Below are 27,898 nucleotides of genomic sequence, written 5' to 3'. Positions count from 1 at the left end.
TGAGTCATAAGTCTCCAAGTACCAGCAGAAGTCTGGTAAGAATCTGGCAAGGCATCAAGAACACTCTGCACAAGGGAACTATCTGAAATGACTTTACCTATAGTATTAAGTTGCTCATTGATATCCTTTACACCAGTAAGGAAAGTGTCCATGTCATCTTCCTCATGCATAATGTTTGATTCTAGCTCTTTACGCAACAATGAAATTTTAGCCTCATTGCAACTTGCATAAAGACCATCCACAATATCCCAAGCCTGTTTTGCAAATTTTGTTAAACGAATGTTAGGATTGTGTGCTTCACATACAATGCAATCAATATATGAGCCTGCACATCTTTTACATGCCACCGAGCTTGTTCTGCCGTAAGCAAAACAACTCTAATAGCAGCAATCCTTGTAGTAATACCTGCAACATCCTCAACATTGCCTACATCCTCAAAACTAGGCCGTACATCAATGCCCTGCACAATATTCCACACATCCTTTGACACAAGAACATGTTGCATCATGTAAGCCCACATAGGGTAATTGTCCCCATCTAATCTTTCCTCAGTAGCAGACATCTTGAATACATCTGTGTTGTTGTCGGTCATGGAGAATGATCGCACATTTGATGTGAAAACTGCCCAAAAAGAGGAGAAATAAAGCAAGAATAACACATGCTATATAGCACAAACTGTAGAGGGCTGTAAGAAACCTTTTATGCAAAAAACAACATTGACAAAAATGCTACACAAAATGATAAAATAGTATGCACAGTACTGCCTGTAGTGGAAACGAAGGTTGAAATGAGCCTGGGTCAAAAATCTGAGAAGACTAAGATCTTTGAGCTTACCTAGAATATTTATCGAGCTACGAACACTCGCCAAAGCTCACTGAAGTCAAAGAAAGTGAGCAGGCGTGTGTTGGAACTACTGTGGTGACTAAGCTCAAGAGGATGCAACCTGCTCTAATACCAATTGTTAGAATTAGGGTTGCAGAAAAACACACACAGCTTGGAGAAGATGAAGAAAGCTCAAGGCACACAACAGAAAATGTTTTACTTAGTGTGCAATGGAAAGATAGATAGTCCTAGAATGATGGGTGTATACACAATGCACGGGGCAAAAAACTTCCTAGTGAGGGAAAAAATGCCCCGTCGGTCCTAAGTGTGTTCACACACATCACTACCACATGTATATGGTAACATCTACAAGATATTTGTTGCAATAAGTATATCAAGTGATGACTGTTTTTGGTGTGCAAGTAGTCATTAGAATCGTGTGGTGACATAAGGCTTGGACACTATGAGTTTTTGGTTATGCCTTTTGGGTTAGCCAATGCATAAGGAAATTTTGGAGGTCATTTGGGGGGCCTTATTGAAGAGAGAGAAAAGAAGGTGCAACCAATGAGCAGCAACCTTACATAACATAGAAATGCATGGAAAATAACAAAAATGAAAGAAAACATTTTAAAATATTGAGATTTGTCCCATTTTAGTAAGGTAACTTTCTCGTCTCACAAAGTAGGGCCCACTGCCAGTAGCCATCAAGTTGCTCAAACCTAACTACTGATTGTGATAGCTAACTCTCTCCCTTCATTAAAAGATATCCACTACCTTTATGAAAGGATTTCAAAACTCATTCTCCCTCCATTATACCTATGGCTTCGTCTTCTACCCGCCCAAGAAGTTCTAGAGGTTGCTCTACACTGTCCCCAACTAACCTCACCATTAGTGTGCCAAGAAGACCATGTAGTAGCATAAGCACTATCTCAATCTCAAACTCTCTCACTACAGATAATAGTTGGCAAGAGCAGAGGATAAGCAAAGGTTCTTGGGTTCTTATGCAATCAAGAAGGAGAAAAAGCTCGAAAGCAACAAATATGTTTTGTTCTGCATGGAAAGCAAGAGTTCTGGATTTCAAAGTTGAGGTTGGTAAGAAGACTGTGAAAGAAGTCTTTGTTCAACATGTTTTCACTCACTCTGATGTGATTGCTAATGGCGGCGATGTCTCCATGATGCATAATCCACGGTGCAAATGTGGGTTGATTATTTAGCACTCCTCTATACATGTTATCTTACATTTCAAATGTGAATTTGTTTTTTTCTTTTCTTTTTACAGATATTTAATTAGGTTATACAGATGTTTGTATTTATTTCTATTCTCTTACATTCACATATGTTTATCCTTCCTCATATGAGGAATGGGAGCCACTGGAGTGCATTATAGGTGTCATCTCTGTGACCCATGCTCATATTGGGGTCTTGCAATATGCGGGCAGAACTAGCAAAAGCCTTGCAAACCAGGGTATTTTCTTCTATGACCATTTCGACCAACTCAATCAAAGGAATTAGAGAGGAGTGTTGGTGAAGGTTTCACTACCAACCAATTGGAACTCCGTGGATTGGCCCGTTCCCGACACTCTGTCCTGTTGGTCTCTTTGTTGAGAATTTTATACCTGCAAAGTACTTGTTGCTAAAACTATGCTACTCTGCAAATCATTTGATTCCCTCTTGTGTGATAAGCTTCTTGAGCGAGGGTGGTATGTGAAAGAAACAGATGGTATATGTTGCGAGATTGCTCTTGACACTTTCTTTGTCAAGTATATGCTTGCGGCACAGACATTAATAATCTCCTTTTGGTACAAGCTTTCTCACATTGTTGAAGGTTGCTATGTGCCTATGGATCAAGAGACATCAAGTTTGGCAAACAATGCTGTCATAGACGTGGAAGTGGTGGACAAAAGACCTAAATCTTATGACTGTAATTACAATAAGGCATCAATGCAATATTTTGCAACTTTGACATGACATAGTGGAGGAGACAACCGACATTGACTCCGTAAACTTTTATTTATTGCTGGGCCGACGAAGAGTAATGCAACAAAGGGAGAAGCATTTTCTGTGTGGAGATCTTTCTGGTCGTATTCAAATTGTGCCCATGTAATCTAGCCTGAATGGCTTCAACGAAATGTAACTTTTTTGACTAGTTTAATCTTAATATCAAGTGTTTGCTCAAGTCTCTCTCTCTCTCTCTCTCTCTCTCTCTCTCTCTCTCTCTCTCTCTCTCTCTCTCTCTCTCTCTCTCTCTCTCTCCCCTCTGAGTATTCAAAACACATAGACAATATCAATTTAAGGTATAAACAATGAATTACTAAGTACATTTGTAAGTACAAATTCCAATGTGCTCAATGGGCTTAAGTACATTCCTTGCAGGTATGGGATCAAAATGTCCTCTAGGTAAAAATCATGAAGATGCCCTTCAAATGAAGGTGGGGAAATAGTAGTGTCGTGTGGATTAAGTAAACCCTTATGTGGCGTGTCATCAATCAACAAAGTATTGAGAGCATCATAAGGCACATTGATCTGTTCAAAGGGCTTGTAGAATAGTGGCACATTAGCTTTAGTTAGGTGGAAATGTCCCGCAATGGTATTACAATTTCTCTGACTATACACAAAATAAAAATCCAATCTCTAAATTTTATCCAAATTGCAAACTATGGTAACAAGGGGATTCAAGTTTTGGGCCTGCATTGAAGACCAGATAGCAACCCTAAACCGTGGAATCAAAAAATTCAAAAATTCCTTTGTGCCTAGTCAAATTACTACTCTGATATTTCCCAAGTGGAAACTACGTAAATCGACGAACTCTGTATGTACACTGTATGGCTGTCGTAGCATCAACAATCCATTGAGATCCAAGATAATTAGTCTCTACAATCATTGTGTGCATACATATAAGTAGTTAGAAACAAAAAAGAGTATATTATTTAAGTACAATGGATATTACCGAAACAACCATATCTACTTGAAGCAAGAGTCCATACTGGTCATTTCTAATGTTGACATTCTGTTGTTGGTGTCGATGTTCCCTTTTGTATTGCCAAGGGTATCAACCTCTTGTGGTTGTGCAGTACCAGACTCTTGTGTTTCCATGGCCGAATGGTTAACCTGTTCTATTATCTGTTCCTGGCTTTGATTTGCAATGTTGGCCTCCTCCTCTACATGGTCAAGACACTCTGTATCTTCTCTCGGCTTTGAAGAGCTCTTCACATCAGGAATTTCAGGAGATTGGACTCCCTCATATTGATCATGTGCCGTAACTTGTGCCACAATAATAGACACTCCCTTATCCTCCTCTACTTGGCCTAGAACCTCTATTGCATTCCTCTGCTTTGAGAGCATTTTACATCTGCATTTTCAAGGGCTTGGTCTACTTCACATTGATCAACCCCAACTTCCGTTTCATCCGCTCCACTTGCAAAGCATACCGGTGTATGTTCCTCTAATATGGGGTCAATTTTAGGGATTTGGTTTCCAGTGGTGGAAACTGGCATGGCTTCCTCATCACCGGTCATTGTTAAAGTTATTAGATGGTCATCGACAAAACTGTCTTCTGCATCTAAAACTCTTGGAATTGAAAGAGATAGTAGATGTTGAACCATTGAAGCACGGTGCCTTTGTAAATATTCTAAGGTATAATTTTTTACAACATTCTGCAAAATTAGGTTAACTTTTGGACAATACTTTAATTAATAATAGCACCAAGTTGGTCCAAATCATAGCACCAAAATACCTTTGACATAAATGGATTCAAAGAAAAAAAACTCTGTATTATGTACTCTGCATGGAGAAGACATCTCCAACCACCGAAATTTGGATCTGTATGATTAGGCACTTTTACAGCTTTAAAGGTTTCCTTGTAGAGTTCATGATTTCCACAAAGCCTTCCATAGACTTGAATTAATCTTTTTACACATGTATGAACAGTGAAAGTTATTTGTTATTAAAAATATTGAGGTAATCAACCATAGCCCAAATAAACACTCAAGGTTTTATCAACACTCACACTCTTATCTCTGAATGTGTTCCTTGTATGGAGTTGATAGTCCATACCACTTGTTTGTCCAGTTCAATGCATACAAGGCTCCAATGATTATTTGATTTGTATGGAAACACCAGAATTGTGACCTGAAGCATTGGATAGTGGACAAACCATCTCTCCAAGGTGCCATGAGGGGTGTTTTTTATTTGGAGTAGCACAGACAACTGTGGATCTAAAACATATATTTCAGAATGGATTTGTTGAGGAGCTGGCTCTTTATTAAGCTAATATAAAAAACAAGGATTTAATTAGAGACCAAATACAAAAAATAGAAGATTCTTAAAGGTAGAGAAGAGCACTTACTTTAGGCATAAATAAACAATAGAGTCTGTAATTTGTGCATTGGGATCTTTTAAAATCCCAATATCAATAGAATCCAGAGCTATTTGCCTAGTACCATCAGCAAGGGGAATGGTTGCTAACAGTTCTTCTTTCATGGAATGTAAAATATCATTGTTTCTTTCATTTAAGTATGTGGTAACTTGCCCATAATTTCTCCTCTAGGCCTCTTCATCAGGAGCAGCAGTCTGTATCCTCTTTAATTTGTCTGCTTCCAGGGAACGTCTTTCTTCTTGCTCAGCTCTCGCTTTGGTGTTCACATCATGAGTAGCCTCATGAATATTAACCCCATGATCCCGTCGGCCTGGTGGTATTAGCAATATATCCTTCATGTTAGGGTCAATAAACTCATTAGGGATAAGGAGCTTATCGTATCTCCAACGTACTCTCTTGAGCATCTCACTGTCCTTGTCCATTATTGTCACCCGATGAGCATGAGTAGCAACAATGGTGATATCATTAAAATACTCCACTAAAAAATCTTCTACTGCTTCTTGAAGACAGAGCAGGGCAACAACCTTCCATCTCATTGTACCAGCACATGCTTCCTTGCAAATTTGCCTTACTGCTCTTTGGAAAGGAAGTTTAGGGACACAAAGCTCAATACATTTTTGAGCTTTTCTGATCTCTCTAAATAAACCCATGTTTCTCTGAATATTCTTCATTCTTGGTCCCTTCAATATCTTCATTGTTTTACCTGAAGTTTTCTCCTTACTAGCAGACCTTCCACATGCTTTCTTTGCAAGCCCTGGTCCTTTCCCTGCCTTCCTTGCTGTTGCCTTTGTTCTTGCCATTCCACTGAAAGAGAAAAATGCAAAGGATCTCTCTCTCTCTCTCTCTCTCTCTCTCTCTCTCTCTCTCTCTCTCTCTCTCTCTCTCTCTCTCTCTCTCTCTCTCTCTCTCTCTCTCTCTCTCTCTCTCTCTCTCTCTCTCTCTCTCTCTCTGTGTGTGTGTGTGTGTGCGGATCACGACGCGCTGCGAGGACAATATAGCCTACTGCGCATCGTGCACAAATTCTTGAAATCCCTATCTCTATCTCTCTCTCTCTCTCTCTCTCTCTTTGTTTCTCTCTCTCTCTCTCTCTCTCAAACTATCTCTCTCCCCCTTAATTGTCATTTGGTGTTTTCCCCACCATCTCTTCCACATGGCTACAATGTTTAGAGCCTGTATAGACACCCTAACTATCCGTCTAACCATCCCCTCTAGTTTAAGACATTGGATTCAGTACTTTGTTAATGACTCCAAGGTGCACTGTGAGAAATGTTGTTTTGTATTGTTTGAGACTTTACCCCCTACCCCTCACTCTCTCTCTCTCTCTCTCTCTCTCTCTCTCTCTCTCTCTCTCTCTCTCTCTCTCTCTCTCTCTGGATCACGGCATGTGGGCTCAACTTTGAGATGTGATAATACCCTATTGCCCATTGTGATCCACTTCTTGTATTCCCTCTCTCTCTCTCTCTCTCTCTAAGGGAAATGCCCTATGAACTTTGAGAGTAGCCGAATTAGAAAATTAGATGAAGCACTTTTGTGAGATTACTTTGTGAGCGTAGCGGGTGAACTTAATTGATGGTAGCAACATAAACATGGTACTTAGTTAACTTGGCATGAATAATACTTTTGCAACAGAGAGAGTTTAGAGAACATGACAATAGTTGAGGACCAGATTCATACGGAGCCGGTCCCCCCTCCAATAGGCATTTGTATCATAGTTTCTCCCATCAAGAGAGACTTGGTACAATACAATCTTTGTGTTCCTTGCGACCTAGGTGATGCAATGAAGATGGAAAGCTTCATGCATCACAATCATAACATAAACTTTGTAGAAAGCATTAACTATCCCAAGCCTCAGTCCCAAGGCCTCAAATACCTTCGAAGGTGGAGAGAGCTAGCGGGGAATGAGGATAGGGAAGAGCAAGAAAAAACATTCCATAGGAGAAAGAAATAGTTCCTCACTTATCATCACTCTTCTTGCTAGCATACATAATAGCATAGTAATGAAGATGGAGAAGATGGCAAGATTAAGCATTGAAGCATGGGTCTTGGTTGGATTTTCATTACATGGCCAAGAGTGTTGGTGTAGGCTCTCACTTCTCACAAGCTTCGAGAAGGAGGTGGAGTTCCTCAACTTTCACCAAGTGAGAATCATTCCACAAAATGAGTGTGTGTGTGTGGTGTATATCCCCCCAGCACCCCCCTTGCTTTCTTGGGACCAGTTGTAGGTTTTACACATGTTTCAAGCTCATTGGACCCCTCTCCTCCCTAGCCAATCACATGCAGCATGCATTCAAGTACATGGGTAGTATTTGAAGAAGTGTCCTCCTTACCCCTTAGAGAGAGAGAGCTTGAAAATATCTAGATATTTGTGGGGTGGAACTAGAAGCTCATTGGACCCTCTTTAGCCCAACCAATAGCATTCAAGCACACCATGTGGTTAAGCATAGGGAGAGTCTGACATGTGTCCCATGTGCCATTTGAGAAAAGGGGTGCCCTTTGGGTGAGTGGAAGGTTAAGTCTAAGATTCCCCTAACTTTGGGACTTTGATGCATAGGAAGCTTCTCAAGCACCTTCCTCATTACGTTTGTAGGGTCTCTTTTTGACTCAAGCACCTTACCCCCCTATGCATGGGAAGATTCTCAAGCACCTTCCTTATTATGTTTGTAGGGTCTCTTTTTGACTCAAGCACCTTACCCCGCATGCATGGAAAGCTTCTCAAGCACCTTCCTCATTAAGTATGACAAGAACCTCAAGTACCTTAGTTATCAAGCATGACAATCACCTCAAGCACCTTAGTCATCAAGCAGGACAAGCACCTCAAGCTTAGGTCGGGCTCCCACCTCAAGCTCAACCCTAGCTTGCCTAAGGTCAAAGGACTTTTAACACTAACTATTGGAGGTCTTTAATGAAGCTAACCCTATGGCCTTTTAAGCTCCATTAGATGCACATTGCTCTTTGATAGACTACCTCCTTTGGGACCCATATTGAGATGTAACCATCTCTCCTCTTGGTCCCTTGTTGAGATAAGTCTAGAAGCAGTTATTGCCCATTGCTCTTTGGTAGACCATCTCCTTTTGGACCCGTATTGAGATGCAGCCATCTCTCCTTTTGGTCCCCTGCTGCTGTGCTGAGATAGGTCTAGAAGCACATGTCTCTATTCTAACTCTTGTTCCCATTTATTCTCCCACATTAAACGATCAATTTAATATGAGAAAATCATTTGGATAAGCTAAATATTATATATTATGACATTAACTCTCTCTTGAAACCATAGTCGTCCTCGAGTATGAGGTAGAGAAGATAAAGCCTAGTCATTAGTCCAGTTTACTTAGCGGGTAGAGGATCCCTTTTTACCCTTTGACATCATTCCAAGATGGATGACTAATCCATTTGGTGCTTGGGAGACGTATTTGCCACAAGCATGTCTACTCTTTAGTCCATATCATACTTCCAAAGTAGAGGGACAAGTTCTACTTGGTGTTTGGGAGATGTCGTCACCACAAACATGATCCTAAGCATGCATACTTCTTAAATTTGTGCACAGAACTAGTCTTATAAGACAAAAATATTTTTCATTTAAAATGCATTTTCATATGCTTACTCTAGTGCAGCATTGTAAGCATTGACAAGGTTCATATTATCCTTAAGCTAGGTTCCTTGCATCCATTTAGCATCTTTAAAAGGATAATTCTTTAACTTAATAAGATATCGTCAGATAATCTTATTCTTTCTTAATACCTTGTCTTCATGTCATAGGATGGACTTAGATTGAAGTACTTCTTCTTGATCTTAGATTTTTGGAGGGTCTGCAACTATTGCTTCTTTTGATGGCGCTTCTTTTTAAGGCTTATGTAGGTTCTCATGGAAAACATTGTGCATGAGCTAATGGTTGGGCAACTTCAATTGATAAGCCATCTCATTGACTGGCTTAAGAATTTTAAGGACCATAGTATCTTTTTGCTAGTTTAGCATCATACTCTTGGTGGTCCGTAGGACTCTTGCCCGTAGTATGCCTCAGATGAGCCTTGAGAAACTTTAGCAAGACCCAATGATTTTCCTTAAAGGCTAAGGCTCTTTTGTGCTTATTAGCAGCAACCCTTTTTGCCTTTCTTGTGAGATGGATAACCCCTTAATATTTGTAAAAGATTCTTGTAGGTGTCGGCTATATTCATCAACAACGAAGATCTTCCCATGTACTTTAAGTAGCAAGGGACTTTTGGATCTTCCTTCTTTAACTGCAAAAGGTTCTTTCCCCATAGAAGTATGTACAATATCATGGTATACATACTCTATGAGAGGTAGGTACTTCTATCATTGAGAAAATTGATCTACTTCCATGACATAGGATTTTAGTAGATCAAGAATAGTTAGATTAGTTATTTCACTTTGGTCATACGTTTGTGGATGATAGGCCGAAAGAGAAATTTAATCTATTTCCTAGATTCTGAAAGAGACCCTTCTAGAAGTTATTGGTCATTCTAGAATCTTTGTCCGACACTATGAAAGTTGGAAAGCCATGATGCTTGAAAATTTGAGATCTGAAGAGGGTTGCCATTTGATGCGACTTAATAGTCTTTTTGACAGGCATAGAGTGTGTTTTCTTGTTAAGACTATCGAATGAAACAATCCAAGTTTCTTCCCTCAATCATTTTCAACTTTTGGTATACAATGCATTTTGAAACATACTCTTGTATGTTTAATTTTCATGGTAGACCAACAGAAATACATTTCTACTCCTTGAAGAGTAGATTATGGATTCCCTCTTTGCCCCACATAAGGAGAAGTATGGGATTCATAAATGACTTTCTTATTGTATGGGTGAGTAACACATAGCCTATTGCCGTTTGGAAGATAACCATCCTTCAAGGTGAATGGTTCCTTTTTCTTCCCTATTGCAAAGGATGTAATTACATACTTAAAGTCTCGCTCAGTAGCATACTCATCTATCATAAAAGATAGATCATTGTGAGTTGCTATAGACACCACATTTACCCTTGGTCGTGAAAGTGCATCGACCACTTGATTGTGCTTGTTAGCAATGTGAACAATATGAAATGTTAATTGCAAAAGAAAATTTTCCCACCTCATTGTCGGAGAGCTTGGTTTGCATCATGAAGTTCTTGGGGCTTTGTGATCCATTCGTAGGATGAATGGAGTCTCCAAGAGATAGTGTTTCCACGTGTTTAGGGCATAAAGAATAGCTAGTAGCTCTTTTTCATATTTTCCCAATACCCACTTATCAAAGTTGAGTCTTTGACTCTCATATGTTATGGCATGCCCTTCTTGAAGCAAAATAGCTCCAAGGCGTCACCACAAGCATCACATTGGACCTCAGATGGCTTTGAGAGATCTAGTAGTTTGAGCACACATTGAGAGATAAGCTTCTCAAAAGCTTCTTGCACTTTTGCAGTCCATGAATACTTAACATTCTTTTTTTGTTGTCATGTAATGGGACTGCTATTAGAAAGAATTTTTTCTATGAAGCATCTATATTATGCACACATACCTATGAAGCATCGTACCTCCTGTAGATTCCTTGGATTAGGCCATTCTTTTATTATCTCTAACTTTGTTGGATCCATATGGGTGCCATCTTTAGAGATAATGTGACCTAAATATTTAATCTCTTGTAGGAGAAATTCACTTTTCTTTTGATTAATGAAAAGCTTATTCTCTCTCACAACTTGAAAGATTACCTGGAGGTGTCGCTTGTACTCTTCAAGAGAATTTGAATGGCCTAAAGATTTTTGTCCATGAGTTTGAATGCGTCTATTTGTCATGCCAAAACTTGTAAATTATCAAAGAGATCTTCTACTCGCGGCATGGGAAATCTATTTTTAATAGTGATCTTAATTAGTGCTCTAGCGGCTGACACACATGTGATATGTGTCATCTTTCTTTTGCACTAAAAGCAATAGTGAACAAAATGGAGAGGAGCTAGACCAATCCATGCACTTGCCTCATGATCTCCTCTTGTTGAGCTTGTGAAACTCGATAAGGAGGCTTGTTAAGTGGTGAGCTTCTTGGTAGGATCTCAATGCAAGGTCGTCATCCCTCATTTTAGAGGTAGCTCACTAGGGATGTCATCAATGAAAACATCTTGGAATCCATTTAGGAACTTAGTCAACTATAATTCCTCTTGATTCCCTCTATTGCAGGGATATGGTGTTCCCCAACTCATTAGCATCTATATACATGCTCTCTTCCTGAAGGTGAAGTAGATTCTCCTTTTAGGGAACTTCTAAACCATGGTGCCCCAGCGATAATATTCTCATGTTTGACAGGGGAGATGAAGAAATCCTCTTTGTCCACATAACTTTGGACATGAAGCCTCAATTTTCCAATTAAGGAAGTAACTGAGACGTCTTGTCCCTTGATAGCTCCATTGGCTTTCAATGCACCTCCCATCTCATGGGCTTGTATGCCTAGCTTGGTGGTCAACTCCGTGGATATGAAGTTGTGAGTTGAACCAGGGTCAAACAAAATAAAGGAGTCATGCTGTTGCATCTTTCCCCAAACATAGCAAAGGAGAAATCCTTGGCAATGAGCATCCTCTTTTGGATCTTCAAACATAGAGGCTCTAGGAGTCTCATTGCTAGCATTTCTCTTGGGGCAAGGATGATAACCATGGCCTTGCTCCCCACACTTAAAACATTTGTGGTCCTTACAAAAAGCTTCTAGCTCTTTAGGAGAGAGTTTATAATTACCTTCGTAAACTCCCTTCTCCTTGGACAGATTGTTGTTGTTGTTGGAATAGCCTTGGTAAGAATTTTGGGCATTGGTTCTCCTCTTGGAATCACTTTTGTCTTTATTTTCCATGGGCTTAACATTCCGTCTAGCCCCTTGTTGGAAATTGATGCCCGAAGCAACCATGGTGTGGTGGATTACTTTGGTGATAGAACCAGGCCGTTGAGAGTTGACATACTCGGCCCTCTACTTTGGGTAATCCCGCACAAAATTGTTGCTTTTGCTCAGTGAAGTCTATCTTTTGAAAGACAATAGCCTTGAGATATAAATCCCAAAACTTGTCCACATATTTGTGGATAGACTCATGAGATAGAAGCCTCAAACTCTGCCATTCGGTGAGTACTTTGTCCTTCGCATCGCTTGCAAGGAAATGCTTCATGATGGAAACTCGTAGAGTTTTCCATGTCTTTGGGGATTTGCCATTGCCACAAAGGCAAGCCCACTATTGACGAGCCGATTTTTTTGGAAGTGCATAGCTTCATGGTGTAGCTTGGAGGACTCCTTGAAGCCCTCGTCTCCAAAGGCCACATCAAATTTTGGATGAAGGCCAATACTTTGTCAGTAGCACCAAAGGTGCCATCATAGGTGAGAAAGAGATACTCTTTCCTTCCTCAAGAGGCCTCATCAAGAGGCCTCCTAAGCTCTCTCTGCTCTTGGAGAGGAAAGGAAATCCCATAAGCACAAATTTGTTGAGTAACTTCAGCTTCTAAAGCGTGGTTGCCCATAGCTTGCTGCAACCTAATAACAAGATAATTAACAAACATGGGGGCATCATCATTAGCACCTTCATGTGAAAAATCAAAATCAATGTTCATTTTACTCTCTTGGTTATTGTCAGCCATGTTAATTAAACTTGTGTTTACTTGGTGTATGCTTGGCACTTCAAAGCCTTATTTGCTACTCCTCTTAGCCTTTGAAAATAGGCAATTAAGTATCTACACCCACGGCTCGAATTGGTTAATTATAGAGAGTAATGGAGTGAGTCTAACATAGCGAAATTACCGAGGGATAGCTCCTTTCAGACTTCTTATGGCTCAATAATGGTAAAGCTGTAGGCAAGTCTAAAAAGACTCCATTATTAAGACCAAAGCTCCCGAGGTGTGCACCATATCCCACATATTGGGCTCAACAAAACCTATAATAGATCCCAGTCCCACTTACCCTAATATAATTAACAAAGTCAACCATTGGTAGGCTACTTAAGGGCCTCTCTTCTTAAGCAAGAAAAGAGAAACCAAATGCTCTGATACCAATGTAATGGAAATGGCCTATGAAATTTGAGAGTAGCGGAATTAGGAAATTAGATGAAGCACTTATGTGAGATTACTTTGTGAGCAAAGCGGGTGAACTTAATTGATGGTAGCAACATAAACATGGTACATAGTTTACTTGGCATAAACAATACTTTTGCAAGAGAGAGAGTTTGGAAAACATGACAATAGTTGAGGACCGGATTCATACGGAGCCGGTTCCCCCTCCAATAGGCATTTGTATTATAGTTTCTCCCATCAAGAGAGACTTGGTACAATACAATTTTTGTGTTCCTTGTGACCTAGGTGATGCAATGAATATGGAAAGCTTCATGCATCACAAGCATAGCATAAGCTTTGTAGAAAGCATTAACTATCCCAAGCCTCAGTCCCAAGGCCTCAAATACCTTCGAAGGTGGAGAGAGCTAGCGGGGAATGAGGATAGGGAAGAGCAAGAAAAAACATTCCATAGGAGAAAGAAATAGTTCCTCACTTATCATCACTCTTCTTGCTAGCATACATAATAGCATAGTAATGAAGATGGAGAAGATGGCAAGCTTAAGCATTGAAGCATGGGTCTTGGTTGGATTTTCATTACATGGCCAAGAGTGTTGGTGTAGGCTCTCACTTCTCACAAGCTTCGAGAAGGAGGTGGAGTTCCTCAACATTCACCAAGTGAGAATCATTCTACAAAATGAGTGTGTGTGTGTGGTGTATATCCCCCCATCACCCCCCTTGCTTGCTTGGGACCAGTTGTAGGTTTTACACATGTTTCAAGCTCATTGGACCCCTCTCCCCCCTAGCCAATCACATGCAGCATGCATTCAAGTACATGGGTAGTCTTTGGACAAGTGTCCTCCTTACCCCTTAGAGAGAGAGAGAGAGAGAGAGAGAGAGAGAGAGAGAGAGAGAGAGAGCTTGAAAATATCTAGATATTTGTGGGGTGGAACTAGAAGCTCATTGGACCCCTCTTTAGCCCAACCAATATCATTCAAGCACACCATGTGGTTAAGCATAGGGAGAGTCTGACATGTGTCCCATGTGCCCTTTGAGAAAAGGGGTGCCCTTTGGGTGAGTGGAAGGTTAAGTCTAAGATTCCCCTAACTTTGGGACTTTGATGCATAGGAAGCTTCTCAAGCACCTTCCTCATTACGTTTGTAGGGTCTCTTTTTGACTCAAGCACCTTACCCCACCATGCATGGGAAGCTTCTCAAGCACCTTCCTTATTAACTTTGTAGGGTCTCTTTTTGACTCAAGCACCTTACCCCCCATGCATGGAAAGATTCTCAAGCACGTTCCTCATTAAGTATGACAAGCACCTCAAGTACCTTAGTCATCAAGCACGACATGCACCTCAAGCACCTTAGTCATCAAGCACGACAAGCATCTCAAGCTTAGGTTGGGTTCCCACCTCAAGCTCAGCCCTAGGTTGCCTAAGGTCAAAGGACTTTTAACACTAACTATTGGAGGTCTTTAATGAAGCTAACCCTAAGGCCTTTTAAGCTCCATTAGATGCACGTTGCTCTTTGATAGACTACCTCCTTTTGGATCCATATTGAGATGTAACCATCTCTACTCTTAGTCCCTTGTTGAGATAAGTTTAGAAGCACTTATTGCACATTGCTCTTTGGTAGACCATCTCCTTTTGGACCCGTATTGAAATGCAACAATCTCTCCTTTTGGTCCCCTGTTGAGATAGGTCTAGAAGCAAATGTCTCTATTCTAACTCTTGTTCCCGTTTATTCTCCCACATTAAATGATCAGTTTAATATGAGAAAATCATGTGGTCAAGCTAGATATTAGATTGTATGACTCTCTCTCTCTCTCTCTCTCTCTCTCTCTCTCTCTCTCTCTCTCTCTCTCTCTCTCTCTCTCTCTCTCTTTCTCTTTGTATGTATCACGACACACGCGCTCAAAATTGAGTAAAGAAAATAGTCCATCGTGCACCGTGCTCCAATTCACGACCCCTCTCTTTCTGTGTGTGTGTGTGTGTGTGTGTGTGTGTGTGTGTGTGTGTGTGTGTGTGTGTGTGTGTGTGTGTGTGTGTGTGTGTGTATCTTCCTCTTTCAAACCAAACCAACAATCAAAAACACTATCTCACTCACTCTCTCTCTCTCTCTCTCTCTCTCTCTCTCTCTCTCTCACTCACTCTCTTTTCTTCCTCTTTCAAATCCAACAGACACTCAAGAACTCTCTCTCTCTCTCTCTCTCTCTTCTACCTCAACAAACACTTTGGAAATACCTCTCGTGGTGGAATTAAATTGGATGAAAACGCTTGAAGGAGCTTTGCACCTTGGTTGCACAGGTCTCTCTCTCTCTCTCTCTCTCTCTCTCTCTCTCTCTCTCTCTCAGGTCGTCTCTTTGTTATGTCTGTTTCTCTTTCTCTCTCTCTCTCTCTATTTCATTCTATCTCTCTCCTCTCGTCTCCTCTCGTTAAAAACGCTAACGGTAATGTCTATTATTGTATGAAAAGGAGAGAGAGAGAGAGAGAGAGAGAGAGAGAGAGAGAGAGAGAGAGAGAGAGAGAGAGAGAGAGAGAGAGAGAGAGAGACTTAAAAAGGCCTCTGCCTCCTTCAAGGTGCAGGAATCAGGAGCTTGAAGTCCAACAACAACATTCCCAGTCCTGAATCTTTACTTCAAGAGTAATGTCTAGTCCTGGCAAAGGTAAAGTCAACCTCTTCATTTCATTTGGTCCATAGTTTAGTTGTGATTAGGAATTGTGCTTCAAAATGTAAAAGACCATTTAACATTTCAACAACCAATATTGGATCACGGCACGTTAGTAGTGTTGTCGACGTTCATTTACGTACTCCGCGTGCCGTTATCCACTTTTAAAATTGTACAAACGTTTTTTTTGATGTTTTGGTAGCTATTCCATTGTATAAAAGCCCATCAAGTGGATCACGGTGCGCCAGTAGCTCTATGGATTTTGGTTTATGTACTTTGTGTGCCGTGATCCACTTGTATGGCTTTTGCTCTTCACAACTATAAAGCAATTTTGCATTCTATCCATGATAATCATCTTATGTTATTGTGTATATGATTAGTTGGGAATAATTGTGAAATACCTAGCTATAGTTTGTTCAAGACTTATATGATCATGTGGTGCTCTTCTTTTTATTTATGTTTGATGAAACTTATATTTGTGAGTATAAAGTAAATGGCAGGATTAAGATTACATAGGAGGAAGAGGCAGGAAATAGATCCCGAGCGCATCGTTGGCCAAGAAAACATTCTGAGAAGACTACTAGAGCTGTTAAAAACTTCAATGAAGAGGAATGTAGACTTCATAGAACCCATTGATATATCTGGTGCAGAGCCTGCCATGAGTTTGGAGGAGCTTGCCCTGAGTTTGGAGGAGCCTGATCTAGGTTCGGAGGAGCCTGCCCTGAGTTTGGAGGAGCCTGCTCTAGGTTTAAAGGAGCTTGATACCGATCCATCTGTCGAAATGGAGTCCCCTTCTACTCCAAAATTTACTTTACCGGACTCACTGAAGAGAGATGTGGATTTTTCAGCACCTACTTTGCAGAGTGCCCAATGTGTTGCAATAATCCAAAAGAAAAAAGAGGCAATTATTTATGAAGACCCTACAGTGATTGATGAAAGGCTTTTAGATTTTGCAGTTTCGTCTGGGGCTGGTGATAAGTTTGACTTGGTCTCCTGTATATTTAATGCTCCATTTAATCTTGATGTGTTTATAGCTGAACAGAGTGAACACTTGAAGCTGGAACGATAGAAGTTTGAGCTTCACACTCAAGAGGGCAAGGTTAATGTTGGTGAAATGGTGGTAGTCCATTTAAAAGACTGTGATCCTAAAAGACAATCTTACATGAAGTACAATCAGTTGCCTCTTATGTACAGACCCCATTGGTACAGCTTACATGAACGAGAGTGCAAGCTGGTTCAAGAATCCTTTGGATTTCTAATATTTTTAAATGGATTATTTACAAGTCTTATGAAAGACCCTAAGGAGGTCATGGAGGAACACGATTTACCAGCAGATGAAAAAGAGGAAAAGGATGAGGAATATATTGAAGTGACGGAGATAGAGGAGTCCATTGATCTTGAAGAAGAAGCAAAAGAGGTGGAACGAAGCAATCTTCTCTGGGTGAAAACCTCAGATATCAAGCTACCTCTAGATGTGTCAGGTTTCAATGAGCGGCAAGCCACCTTAATGCTACCAGGAGTGCCATAGTTTAAATTTGGAGATAGGTCATACATTTTCCTTCATGATATACAAAGTATTTTTTGTTTGCGGGAGGACTTTGCACTGGCCACTATCTCCAAGTATCAGAAGGAGAGGAATGGATTTATTTCAGATGACAGTAGTGATGACGAGACAATGGAGATCTCCAGTAACCCACTGGACTGCCTTAAACTCTGCTTTGAAAAGGCAGGAAAGTATAAAGAAATCCTTCCTGATGAAGCCACATTTCAAACTATTCAAAATAATCTCAAGCCATCAACTAGTAATCAGGATATGGAGGATTGGTTTAAGCGACCCCCCCAGGAGTCAACCGGATCAGTCAACCTATGGAAGAATTAGTTTTTTTTGCAAGATGAGAGTTTCATGGTATAACATCCTCTCCCCCCCCCCCCCCCCCCATCTCTCTCTCTCTCTCTCTCTCTCTCTCTCTCTCTCTCTCTCTCTCTCTCTCTCTCTCTCTCTCTCTCTCTCACACACACACACACACACACACACACACACACACACACACACACTTCTTTTGCTGACAGTCATGGATTGCTAAAAAAGATGACTTTCTTCGTCATCGAAAAAGATAGTTTCGTGGCAGGGATGCAGCTCTAGGACAATATCTTCCTAGTCTATGTGAGGCACCCATCCTAATCTTCCAGAATGGAATGTCACAAGAGGGGAATACTGCAACCTATGCTTTCAAGACATTATCTCGCTTCTTAGGTGGTCCAATGCTGCCACAAAATGCTGACAAAGTGATCCTCGTCGACAAGGTTTTTGGGAGAGAATGTTTTGGTTACTCACGAGGATATACTGGGGCCCGTGCAACATATTACCACACATACACAGCAATGGCATTATCTTTAAGGAAAGAAAACCCTACTGAAATCTTAGAGTATGGCAAACATTTAATGATCAGATACAAGGGAGAAATTCCAAATGATATTTGCAAATCATCAAAAGTTTGAAATAGTTGTGGTACATATTGAATTTAATTCTATAGGCATTTGTGGTACATCCGATCATCTAAACTCTAATTCTTGTTCCACCGATGATTGGCATATTGCATTGTTTCCCTCCACCTCATTTGATTTTCAAGAGCACTTGAGTTGTTGAATGCGTCTGCTCGCTTTCTTTTCTGAAGTTGCAAATGTCTGATTGCCTGTACGGTTGCTGAAGAGGCCAATACTTGCTTTTGTTGCATGCGGTGAATGATTCTGCGATAAAACCACTAAAATAACTCCTTTAGACTGTTTGCCTTATTTCGAGAGCCTCCATGCTGTGTGTGTGTGAAGTAGGCAATTCTAGCCATGTAATGAGACTTTTCCAGGCCTTGGGTGTTCCATATACCTGGATTCCCATACTTTTGGATTAAGTATGGAAAATGATTAAAAATAATGTGCTACAAAACAAGAAATTTATTTAGAAATTTAAACACAAACTTAGTACTTAGACTATCTGTGGTGCTTTGAATTTACTATGTAATGAGTGATTTGAGTGTCAGTCCATGCTGTCTTGAAGGATTTTTTCAGTAGTAGCTGAAGGTTCTATTTAAACTTGATGAGATTATCCTATGACCAATCATTATTCTCACACATTTGAAATAATGTGTCAATGGAACGCCACACACCACCCTTTGCATTGCGAGTTGTTGGATCTTGGTCTTTCACTGCTAAATGAAGTTTTTTCCAGTGCATATACTCAACTCTGCTAATGTAGATAGAGTGATAAACTCTCCCTCGCTTTGTTAGCTTCACATCTTTCATACCTTGAGGTTTAGATAGAAAACGGCCTGCCTTGACCCCACCTTGGATGGTCTGCAAGGTACATCTTTCTCATTGGTTGACCTTTTTTTGTCTCGTTGGATTTTCACATTGCCCCCATGTAGACCAATATCTTAAAAAACTAGTTCCAAAGCCTCTAGAGCAACCTGCCGTTCAATTGAATTTTTTATTTTCCAAGCAAACCCAATGTACGGATATACCAACTTCTCTACAATTCGGCAGAGACCATGCATTGTACAAATATGGACATTAACAAGTGGTATATCCAGAACTGGTTAGAAATTAGAGTCTTGATTGTGACGACTAAGAGCCTTTCGCCACCACTTTGGGTCCATTACCTTTGTAGGCTCCATGCAATACAAGCATGGAGACTTTGCCATGGCACCCATTTAGCAAGTATACATACACTTCAGTGTTTTGAGGTCACCTGCAAGATGCCATTGAACTTGAAAGTCTCCTCTCCCATCTACAACCAATACCTCTCCTCGATTCATTTTCCTATCAATGATATCTAGAATAGGGGTTTGATGGAACACCCAAAACAAAATGTCATGGTCTTCTTTCTTTACCTGCAAGATTAATCCTTATGAGATATGAAAAATAAATCTAAAATTTAGGTACAATAGAGGGCTTGCTAGAGCTGCAAAATTGGAGATAACTGGATTACCTAAAATGCACCAAGCCACCATATGTTTGTTTCTGATTGAACATTGAAGTATGAAGAGTCATCAGTGGGACATTTAGAAAGAGCCCTATTCATTAATGTGATTGTAACTCGCTCTAGCTTCTTATCTTTAAGAATCTCACACTCAATTAGCTTCAAAACAAAATGTAGAACGCCACTGTCTCTTCGAATGTGATATTGTAGAATTCTACCATTCTACTTTGCAACAAAGTGAGGTCCATGAAGATATTGTTGTAATCATCATAAGTGACAATAGTTCCCTGTGAGCTATAAATATCTTGAATATGAAATGGACATCCAATGAAGTCTGTCTGTTCATTATTGAGTTGTAGTATTTTCTTCCAAACACTTGTAGCTATTGGTAAAAGCTTAGACTTTATTCCCTTCTTCACAAACATAGAAGAGATAGATTGTTGAATAGCTGAGTAACCTCTTTTACTAACTCCAAGGGAGTCCAATGTACCCTGTATATGCTTGGTAGGCACTACATTCTTGGAAATGAATCTGTCAACGACATCCGTTGCAAAATCTTAAACTTTTTAACATGCATTATATCCTTTGCAAGACCACTAGTTATCAATGGATTTAACTGCTTTCCTACATTGGCCTTTGGGTCTATCTTTTCTTTGTTTGGATAGATAGAATCTCTACAAAGAAAGCATAACTAACGTAAGCAAAAACTTAGATTAGTTTAAATTAATTAGACAATTTACAATGCTCACCTCAATGCTTGGATTCTTTTCTTAAGGCCACCAGAGTCTACCTTCAACGTTTCAAGATTCCGTAGTTTCTTCTTTCACACATGAGTGCCTAACATTGTCTCTTTGTTTTGTAATGACCGTACCTTTGTTCGCAAGACCTGTGATTCTTGTGTGCGCTGCACTACAGTCTTTTGGTCCTCATAATGCACGTTTTAAAGTCTCTGAATCTCATTTGCTTGGTGCTTCACCATGTCTTTATAAGTTTCTGATTTGTTGTTTAGAACTTTACAGTAGCCACGCAGTCCATTCTCTCCATTACCTGCAAAGGTCAATAAGTTAGTGGGATTTGAAAATGCAGGGAAAGCATTGGTCATGGGATTCAATGGATAGAGTGAGCCTTTTGTCCAAAGATCTAAGTGTTTTGCTCCCTCTGCTCTGAATCTCTCTGTCATGATTGGTGTCACTTTGATGTTAGTTTTGCCTCACTTACATAGTGGCGTATATTGGGGATCCAGGTCAATGTGTAGATGATAGAAGGGTCTTTTAAGGAGGACATTTGTAAGGGTGGAAGAAGAAGCCATATATGCAACAGTGCAAGAAAGGGAGGATTTCTTTAAGGTCAGTGCACAAATAGTGAGAGAGTAAGGAGAGAGCAGGTTTGGAAGGATACGTCCTATTTCCTTTAATCATACATTCCATGTATAGGAAACTCCCTCCAATTCTAGGATGTTCATTAAATGCAACTGAAAACGAATTATTCTTCAATCATCACGATCATTATGACACTGTGGCAAGAATATACTTGTAAGTGCACTTTTTGAATGGTTATTCCAAGTTTACAATTGCTTTTACCACACCTATTTTCTAGAGAGAGAAAATCAAAATTCTATTTTTCTTACAAGGCCCTCCAAATGACCTCCAAAATTTCCTAGTGCGACTGCAACTTTCATGACGCTTATGAATAGTGTCTTGATACCATACTTTGGCAAGTTTCTCATCATTTTTCTCGATGGCATTCTCGTGTATAGTACCTTTGAAGAAGAACATTTACAAACTCTGAAGCAGCTATTTGAATCGCTAAGAGAAAATAAGCTATATGCCAAACAATCAAAGTGTGATTTTCTCAGTCATTTCTTAGGGCATGTTATTTTAGCTCATGGGCTACACATGGATCAATCCAAATTGGATGTTGTTTGGAGGTGGCCTTCTCCAAAAAATCTTTAAGAATTACAAATCTTTTTGGAATTTGTAGGTTTTTATGAAAGGTTCGTTAAAAAATGAGCTCATATTGTTGTTTTGATAACGTACCAACTAATATCCAAGGGGAAAACCTTTCAGTGTGGCTAAAAGATCAACAACACAGTTTTGATGCTCTCAAGAACGCATCAACAACAATTCCATTTTGGCTATTGTGGATCCTTTGAAACCATTTTTTTAAGAAACGGATGTTAGTCATCATGCTATTAGAGAAGTCCTTCTATAGGAGGGAAGGCCAATATTTGAAAGCAAGAAGGTAGATTCAACACAGTAGAATTATTTTGCTTTACAAAAGGGAACTCTATGCAATAGTGTCTACTTTGAAGACATGGCAACATTATTTGTATGTAGCTCAGTTTGGGATTGCGTTTGACCGTTAAAGCATAAAATGTTTTACACAGCAAAAGGGTTTGAAGGGTCAAAAGGCGAGATGGACTGATATTCTTGAGAAGTATGAGGCAAATCTCAGGTATCGTAAGTGTTGATACAATGTGGTAGCTAATGCTCTTAGTTGCACGTCTAAGATAAACTCTCTTCTATTTACCAAGCTTCACAGTGAGTTTTTGAATCTCTCAAGGGGATATGTGAGCATGAAAAGGCATAATCCAAAGTGTGAGAGCCATGTGAAAATGAGGGGTCCTTCTCACTCCAATGCCAATGGTGTGTCTTTAACCTCCACACCCAGTTCTCCTCTTTCAAGTGATGAACTACGGAGATAGAATATTTTTTCCATAGATTATGGGTATCGACTCCACAAGGGGAGAGTGTGTGTACCAAAGAACGTGGAAATTCAGCACAAGATCTTTATGAATGTCATGACAATCCAAGTGCAGTGCACCCAAGAATTAAGAAAACTTATGCTCTCATAAGATGAAAATTTTACTAGCCAGGTTTACATGGCTATGTTCAAGACTATGTCGTGCATTACCAGAAGTGTCAAGTAAATAGTAGAGCGCCTGAATACAGGAGGTCCCTTGCATCCATCGAAGATTCCTAATGGTAAATGGAAAAGTATCTCTATGGATTTTATTGTGGGTTTACCAACCATTGTACAAGGTCATGACTCATTATGGGTGGTTGTCGATTGATTCACTAAAGTTTGCAAGTTGCCAAGTAAAACTGTGAGTGATCGTGATCCCAAGTTTAACGATCTCTTTTGGAGGGCTATGTTTAAATGATTGGGTGTACACAACTCAGCATAAGTAATGGCACACCATCTTGAAATAGATGGTCAGATTGAACGAGTCAACCAAGTGCTAAAGGATATGCTACTAGCATATGCGAGAGCATACACTAGCAAGAAGAAGTAAGATTGGGAAGATTATCTTCCTATTCTTGAGTTTTCTCACAACAGTGTCACGACTGGTTTTAGTCCTTTCATGCTCATGTACGGTTTTCAACTTAGGTAACCAGTACCCATGCTTCTACATGGAGTTGTTCACCTACATTTTGGTCTTGTATAACAGAAGGGATGTCGGTCTGCAAGAAGATCCATTTCAATGTATCGTGGTTTTCTACTGGTAGTTGAGCTGCTCCAATCCACCATAGCTCCATTTCTGATTGAGTTTTGTGGTATCTGGAATCTAGCTTACTGTGGCTATAGTCCAATGCTCTATTCATTAGGAATATAGATACTCTATTCTTATTTTCACATTTCTAAATTTGAGCCTCATCCAATTTCATAACAAATATAAGTTTTCTTTCACAATCTGCTTCTCTTATTTTATAGTATCTCACCATAGCAAATTGAACTTTTCTTATACTCATCCAAATGTTATTGAAAACATTATACTCAAAGAAGATTTTCTCTTTTGTTTTTTGTATGGCATCATTCCCTCTATATGATAGTATTCTCCAAAATGTTGGGGTATTTCTTCATTTAACCAAGTCCTTATTTTCCTGACATTGTGAGGCCTATGCAACCCAAAAGCTTTAATCTTGTAGTAATTAAGGACTTGGAACCAAGTTTTATAGATGGCCGTATAACCCCTTCTACTCACTCCCAATGTGTCACAGACTTCTTGCATTTGAGAAGGTTGGACTAATAAATCCATATCTTTTAGTAAATTTTGAAATACCAATTTCTTTTGGGTTTGATTTTTGGGAAGTTATAAAAGTTTCAAAATGTCACTCTTGTTCATTATCTCATTCAAGAATCTCACCCTTTCCTGAGCATTGGACATATCAAATCCTAAGAGGTTGGTCACATGTTGTCTAGTAATTTCTAGCCTTTTTTTTCTTTGTCCAGATCCTTCTGCTGTTAAGTTTACTACATCTCTCATTGGCTTTACTCGTGCTTTTAATCCTATTGGAGTTTCTTTTAAGGTCTACAACTGATGATTTTCTTGTTTTAGAGAGACTATTTGGTTTTCAAGTTCTAACATTCTTGCTGCATTTGAAGACAAAGAAGTTTGGAGATATTGAACGCAATGTGTATGATTAGCCTGTAAAACTGAGATAGCATAGAACTATATCCTAGTAATCCATCAACCCCATCTCCAACAAATGTCATCAGATCATGAGGTGTGTGAAAAGATAGATACCTTTTAGTGATGGGATCCAATGGATACAAGCTCCCATATGTCCATAGGTCAATGTGCTTCTTCCCCTCCTTGTGAAGTCATTGTGCTTCATTTGCATTTGTAATTTATCTTTGATAGACACTCCTCGTAGTAGCATATTCTTGGATGAGCTTAATGTTCAAGTGAAACTTGCGATTATCACTAATGGAAGATGTATTACTCATTGTAAGTAGTGAAGTGCACACAAAAATTATAATGGAGATAACGTAGTAGCAAAGCTGTTAGCATTAGAAGAGAGGAGAGAAAATCTTGTGAAAGTGAGTAGAGCTCGTCATAAGAGAGTAAGAGAGAAAAAGGAGGGAGTGAATCATTCAAAAGTGGAAACAACTATTTCTTGCCAAGTCAAGTGAATGAGAACAAAGTTTGAGGTGAGCCGGAAAGGAATGGTTTGAAAACGATATCTTTTTGAATATTTAGAGATATGTACCTAGATATGCTTTAAATAGCATAGATATGATTTACATAACCAAATTGACCAAATTTGGAGCCGTTTTGACCGTCAATAGCTTTGCTAATTAGCAAGTTAACCAACTCCTTACACAACCCTTTTTTAGTTTTTTTTGGCCCTAATGTGATGATTTTTTACTCTGCTAGCAAGAGAAAAGAGGTACCTTAGAGAAAGCGTCAAAGATCGCGGAAGCAAAAGTAATTATCATTCTGCCAATTTAATTCCACCAATCATAGAAAACCACCGATGTCAATGTTGAACCATTGGGAAGCATCGTCCAACCAGTTATCAGAAGCTTTGTCCCTTAGAAAACTCTCGTAAAAAAAGATCGTGTCCAATCCAAGGGCAAAAAACTCAAAAAAATTTGTGTGATTGCACCGCCTTAGTGCTAGAATCTGTGCTTCTTATCGATTGATTAAACACGTCTTTGTATATCCTTCCAATTGCTCTGAATTCTCTCTTGCTTGTAGATTATGCCGAATATTGGTAGCTATAACCCTTTGAATACATTGCAACTGCTTGGGATCTCTATAATTTCGAAAAAGTTATAGAACTTTGATTGCCTCTGGCCCTTGGCCTTGATTGCTTTTGCCGTCCTTGCCTAGGCAATGAAGGCTTTGCCTGCCTTTATCAACTAAAAGAGAGTGCAGGGAGGGGGGGGGGGACTGTGGGTACCCTCCCTTAAGACTATTTTTTGACTCGACCTAAGTCCTTGGCACTCACCTTGGCCTCCAAGCGGGAAAAGAACACAAACTTGAGCTCTATAGCCTGTTGCTGCAACGACGATGATAAAAAAGCTTATAGCTCTTACTATGGTGGTCAAGCAGCTTTGTCACAATGTCGAACTCCATTCCCCTCTGTAGTGCAAGCCCAACAAGCTCGGCAGCGTTCAATTTGGTGAGGTTGCCCTCCTCTACTAAAAGGCTCTGCACATGTAGTTTTTTGACTTTGACCTCTTGCTAAGATTTCTTCCCCATGCCATGTCTTCATGCAAGAGCTAAAATAAGGCCACACTTTTCTTTCCTAAAAATAGCCTATCCTGTGATACTAATATGAGACTACGGCCCACAAGAGGATCTGAATGCCACTCTCCACTTAGGCGTAGCCTCTTATAGGTGCCCCCCTAGCCACTTTCAGACCGGCCCTTGGCTTGACAGGGCATATATATTTTAAGTGAATTTGGGCTTTTCCATCCTGTTCAAGCATATATTTCTTAACTGATTGGTTTTACACAAAGGAGTTTGTACTAGTAGCAGAGCTAAGAAGGCTAACAAGACTTTGCCACAATTGTCATCAGTAGAAGACATTCATCACCTCCATTGTGGATGTACCTCAATTAGATGTCTCTTACAAAGCCTGAAGACATTCATCACTTCCTTTGTGGATGTACCTCAATTAGATGTCTCTTGCAAAGCTTGTAGACTTGTTCTCGATTTACTCAATGACATCCATCTGTGTTTACAATCATTGATCTACTACTAGGTGAATGTCATGGTATGGATATCCCTTTATGGAATGCTTGGAGAAGCATCTTTTTGTGGCACAATTAGTGCCATAAAAACTCTGTTATTTTCAAACCTATTAATCCTTGCTCCCCCATTTGTGTCTCTATGATGTTAGAAGATGTATCTACTGTTTTGTCTCCCTTATGACTTGATGTATATGATGGCTCTCTATCCCAGATACAAAAACAAGAGAAAGGGCAAAAGTTAGAAAATGCGTTTGCGATGCCTGCACGAGTCAATCTCAAACCCTAGCATCTGCTTCTCTCAAGATAGTGCTAGCGTTCAGACGTTGGGTGGGGACCGTTTGGTGGCTCGTCTGGGGGTTGGCAGACATGGGTCTCTCAGAGGGTTGCGGCCAGCTGTCTACTCCTTGTTATATGGTGTTTGAGGGACAGCACAGGGGCCTATTTTTGCATTCAAGTCCTGTCGACTGCCTTGCTTCATCTGAAGCTAAATGGCAACGGGATTTGCTTCGTGGGGTCTTGCAGTTGTGGGGTGGAACTTTTGGTTTTTGATTTACAGGGTTGCGGATGTGGTGGTGCTACGGTAGTGGTTTGACTTGGCGGCCTGGACTACCAGCTCATGGTTTCAAAAGGGCACGGCCCCCTCTCAAAGGCCTGGTGGCGGTGGAGCTTTGGATTCCTAGTGCGAGGAGCTGGGATGCTTATCCTTTGGGAGATTGTCTGGTGGATTCGCCGGTTTGTTGGATTCTCCTTTTTTGCGGACTGTTCTGGTTCTAGTTTTGGCTGCAGGATATTGCTACGGGATCCTGCCCGTAGTGGATATATCGGCTTCTTTTGTGTACTGTGCTTGGATGGTGTCTTGGTCACTTGCCTTTGTTCTATGATGCGCTTGAGTCCATGATTGGCGGTAGCTGGAGGTTTTCTTTCTAGGCATATTGTCTATTAGTGGCAGGGATAACAATATGGTGGCACCCGTGAGACCTCTGTTGTGATGGGGACATGGGTCCCGCCCTTTTGGCTAGCGGTAATTTTTTTTTTCTTTCTAAGTACTCTAGTGGTCGGGGTTGGCCTCCCCTATTCTGGCTAGTTTTGGTTGGACGATGATTATGTCTCTTATGGTTTGTCGAATGCTACTGTCTTATGCCGGGTCTCATTTGGACGTCTTTGTTGTGTCTGTCTGGAAGCCATGGCTTGGGTGAGCATGAATAGCTATGTATTCTTTTTGGATTTGAAAAAAAGAAAAATGGCAAAAGTGGTATGACAAGATGAACTTAGATTGTATTCCAAACCTAGCTTTTTGATGCAAGCTAATAGTCTAATTTTGTAACTCTTCCAGTGGGAGTGCATCCTTCCCTACCTTCGAGGCCTGAGTTGTATTTTTTCTTTCTTTTGTAATTCATCATTTTTGTTTTTCTCAACAAAACAAATTTCTCCACTTATCATTTTGAAATAAATGAATGCTGGAAGAGACTCTTATATGCTACTTTCTAGTTTGCATGTCCGCATCTTAATGTACTCCCTTCCTTCCAATGACAGATATCTTATTCGATTCACAAACGTAACCCAATAGAATTACAAATACTA

At 40.1% G+C, this 27,898-nt stretch overlaps 1 protein-coding gene across 1 annotated transcript; it reads left to right on the top strand.

Annotated features, from left to right (window-relative positions):
* The first annotated feature begins 16,351 nt into the window (after positions 1-16,351).
* On the top strand, positions 16,352-27,130 carry LOC147424728 (uncharacterized). The gene is made up of 4 exons (XM_086499985.1): positions 16,352-16,562; positions 16,605-16,730; positions 26,874-27,049; positions 27,104-27,130. Exons 1-4 carry the CDS (start codon positions 16,352-16,354, stop codon positions 27,128-27,130), a joined length of 540 nt encoding a protein of 179 aa, XP_086356111.1.
* Positions 27,131-27,898: the final 768 nt, after the last annotated feature.

Source organism: Adiantum capillus-veneris, chromosome 25 (genome assembly GCF_014529385.1).
Source record: "Adiantum capillus-veneris isolate H3 chromosome 25, ASM1452938v2, whole genome shotgun sequence".
Taxonomy (NCBI): Eukaryota; Viridiplantae; Streptophyta; class Polypodiopsida; order Polypodiales; family Pteridaceae; genus Adiantum; species Adiantum capillus-veneris.
The sequence above is the reverse complement of the archived record's forward strand: the minus strand, read 5'-3'. Positions and strand labels throughout refer to the sequence as shown.

What these genes read in the sequence shown, in the direction of transcription:
- LOC147424728 (XM_086499985.1), top strand. Translation starts at nt 16,352, where the DNA reads ATGGCAGGATTAAGATTACATAGGAGGAAGAGGCAGGAAATAGATCCC. An exon ending in TACTTTGCAGAGTGCCCAAT is followed by an intron (nt 16,731 to 26,873) that starts GTGTTGCAATAA and finishes TTTGATTTACAG; the next exon opens with GGTTGCGGATGTGGTGGTGC. An exon ending in ATTGTCTGGTGGATTCGCCG is followed by an intron (nt 27,050 to 27,103) that starts GTTTGTTGGATT and finishes TTTTGGCTGCAG; the next exon opens with GATATTGCTACGGGATCCTG.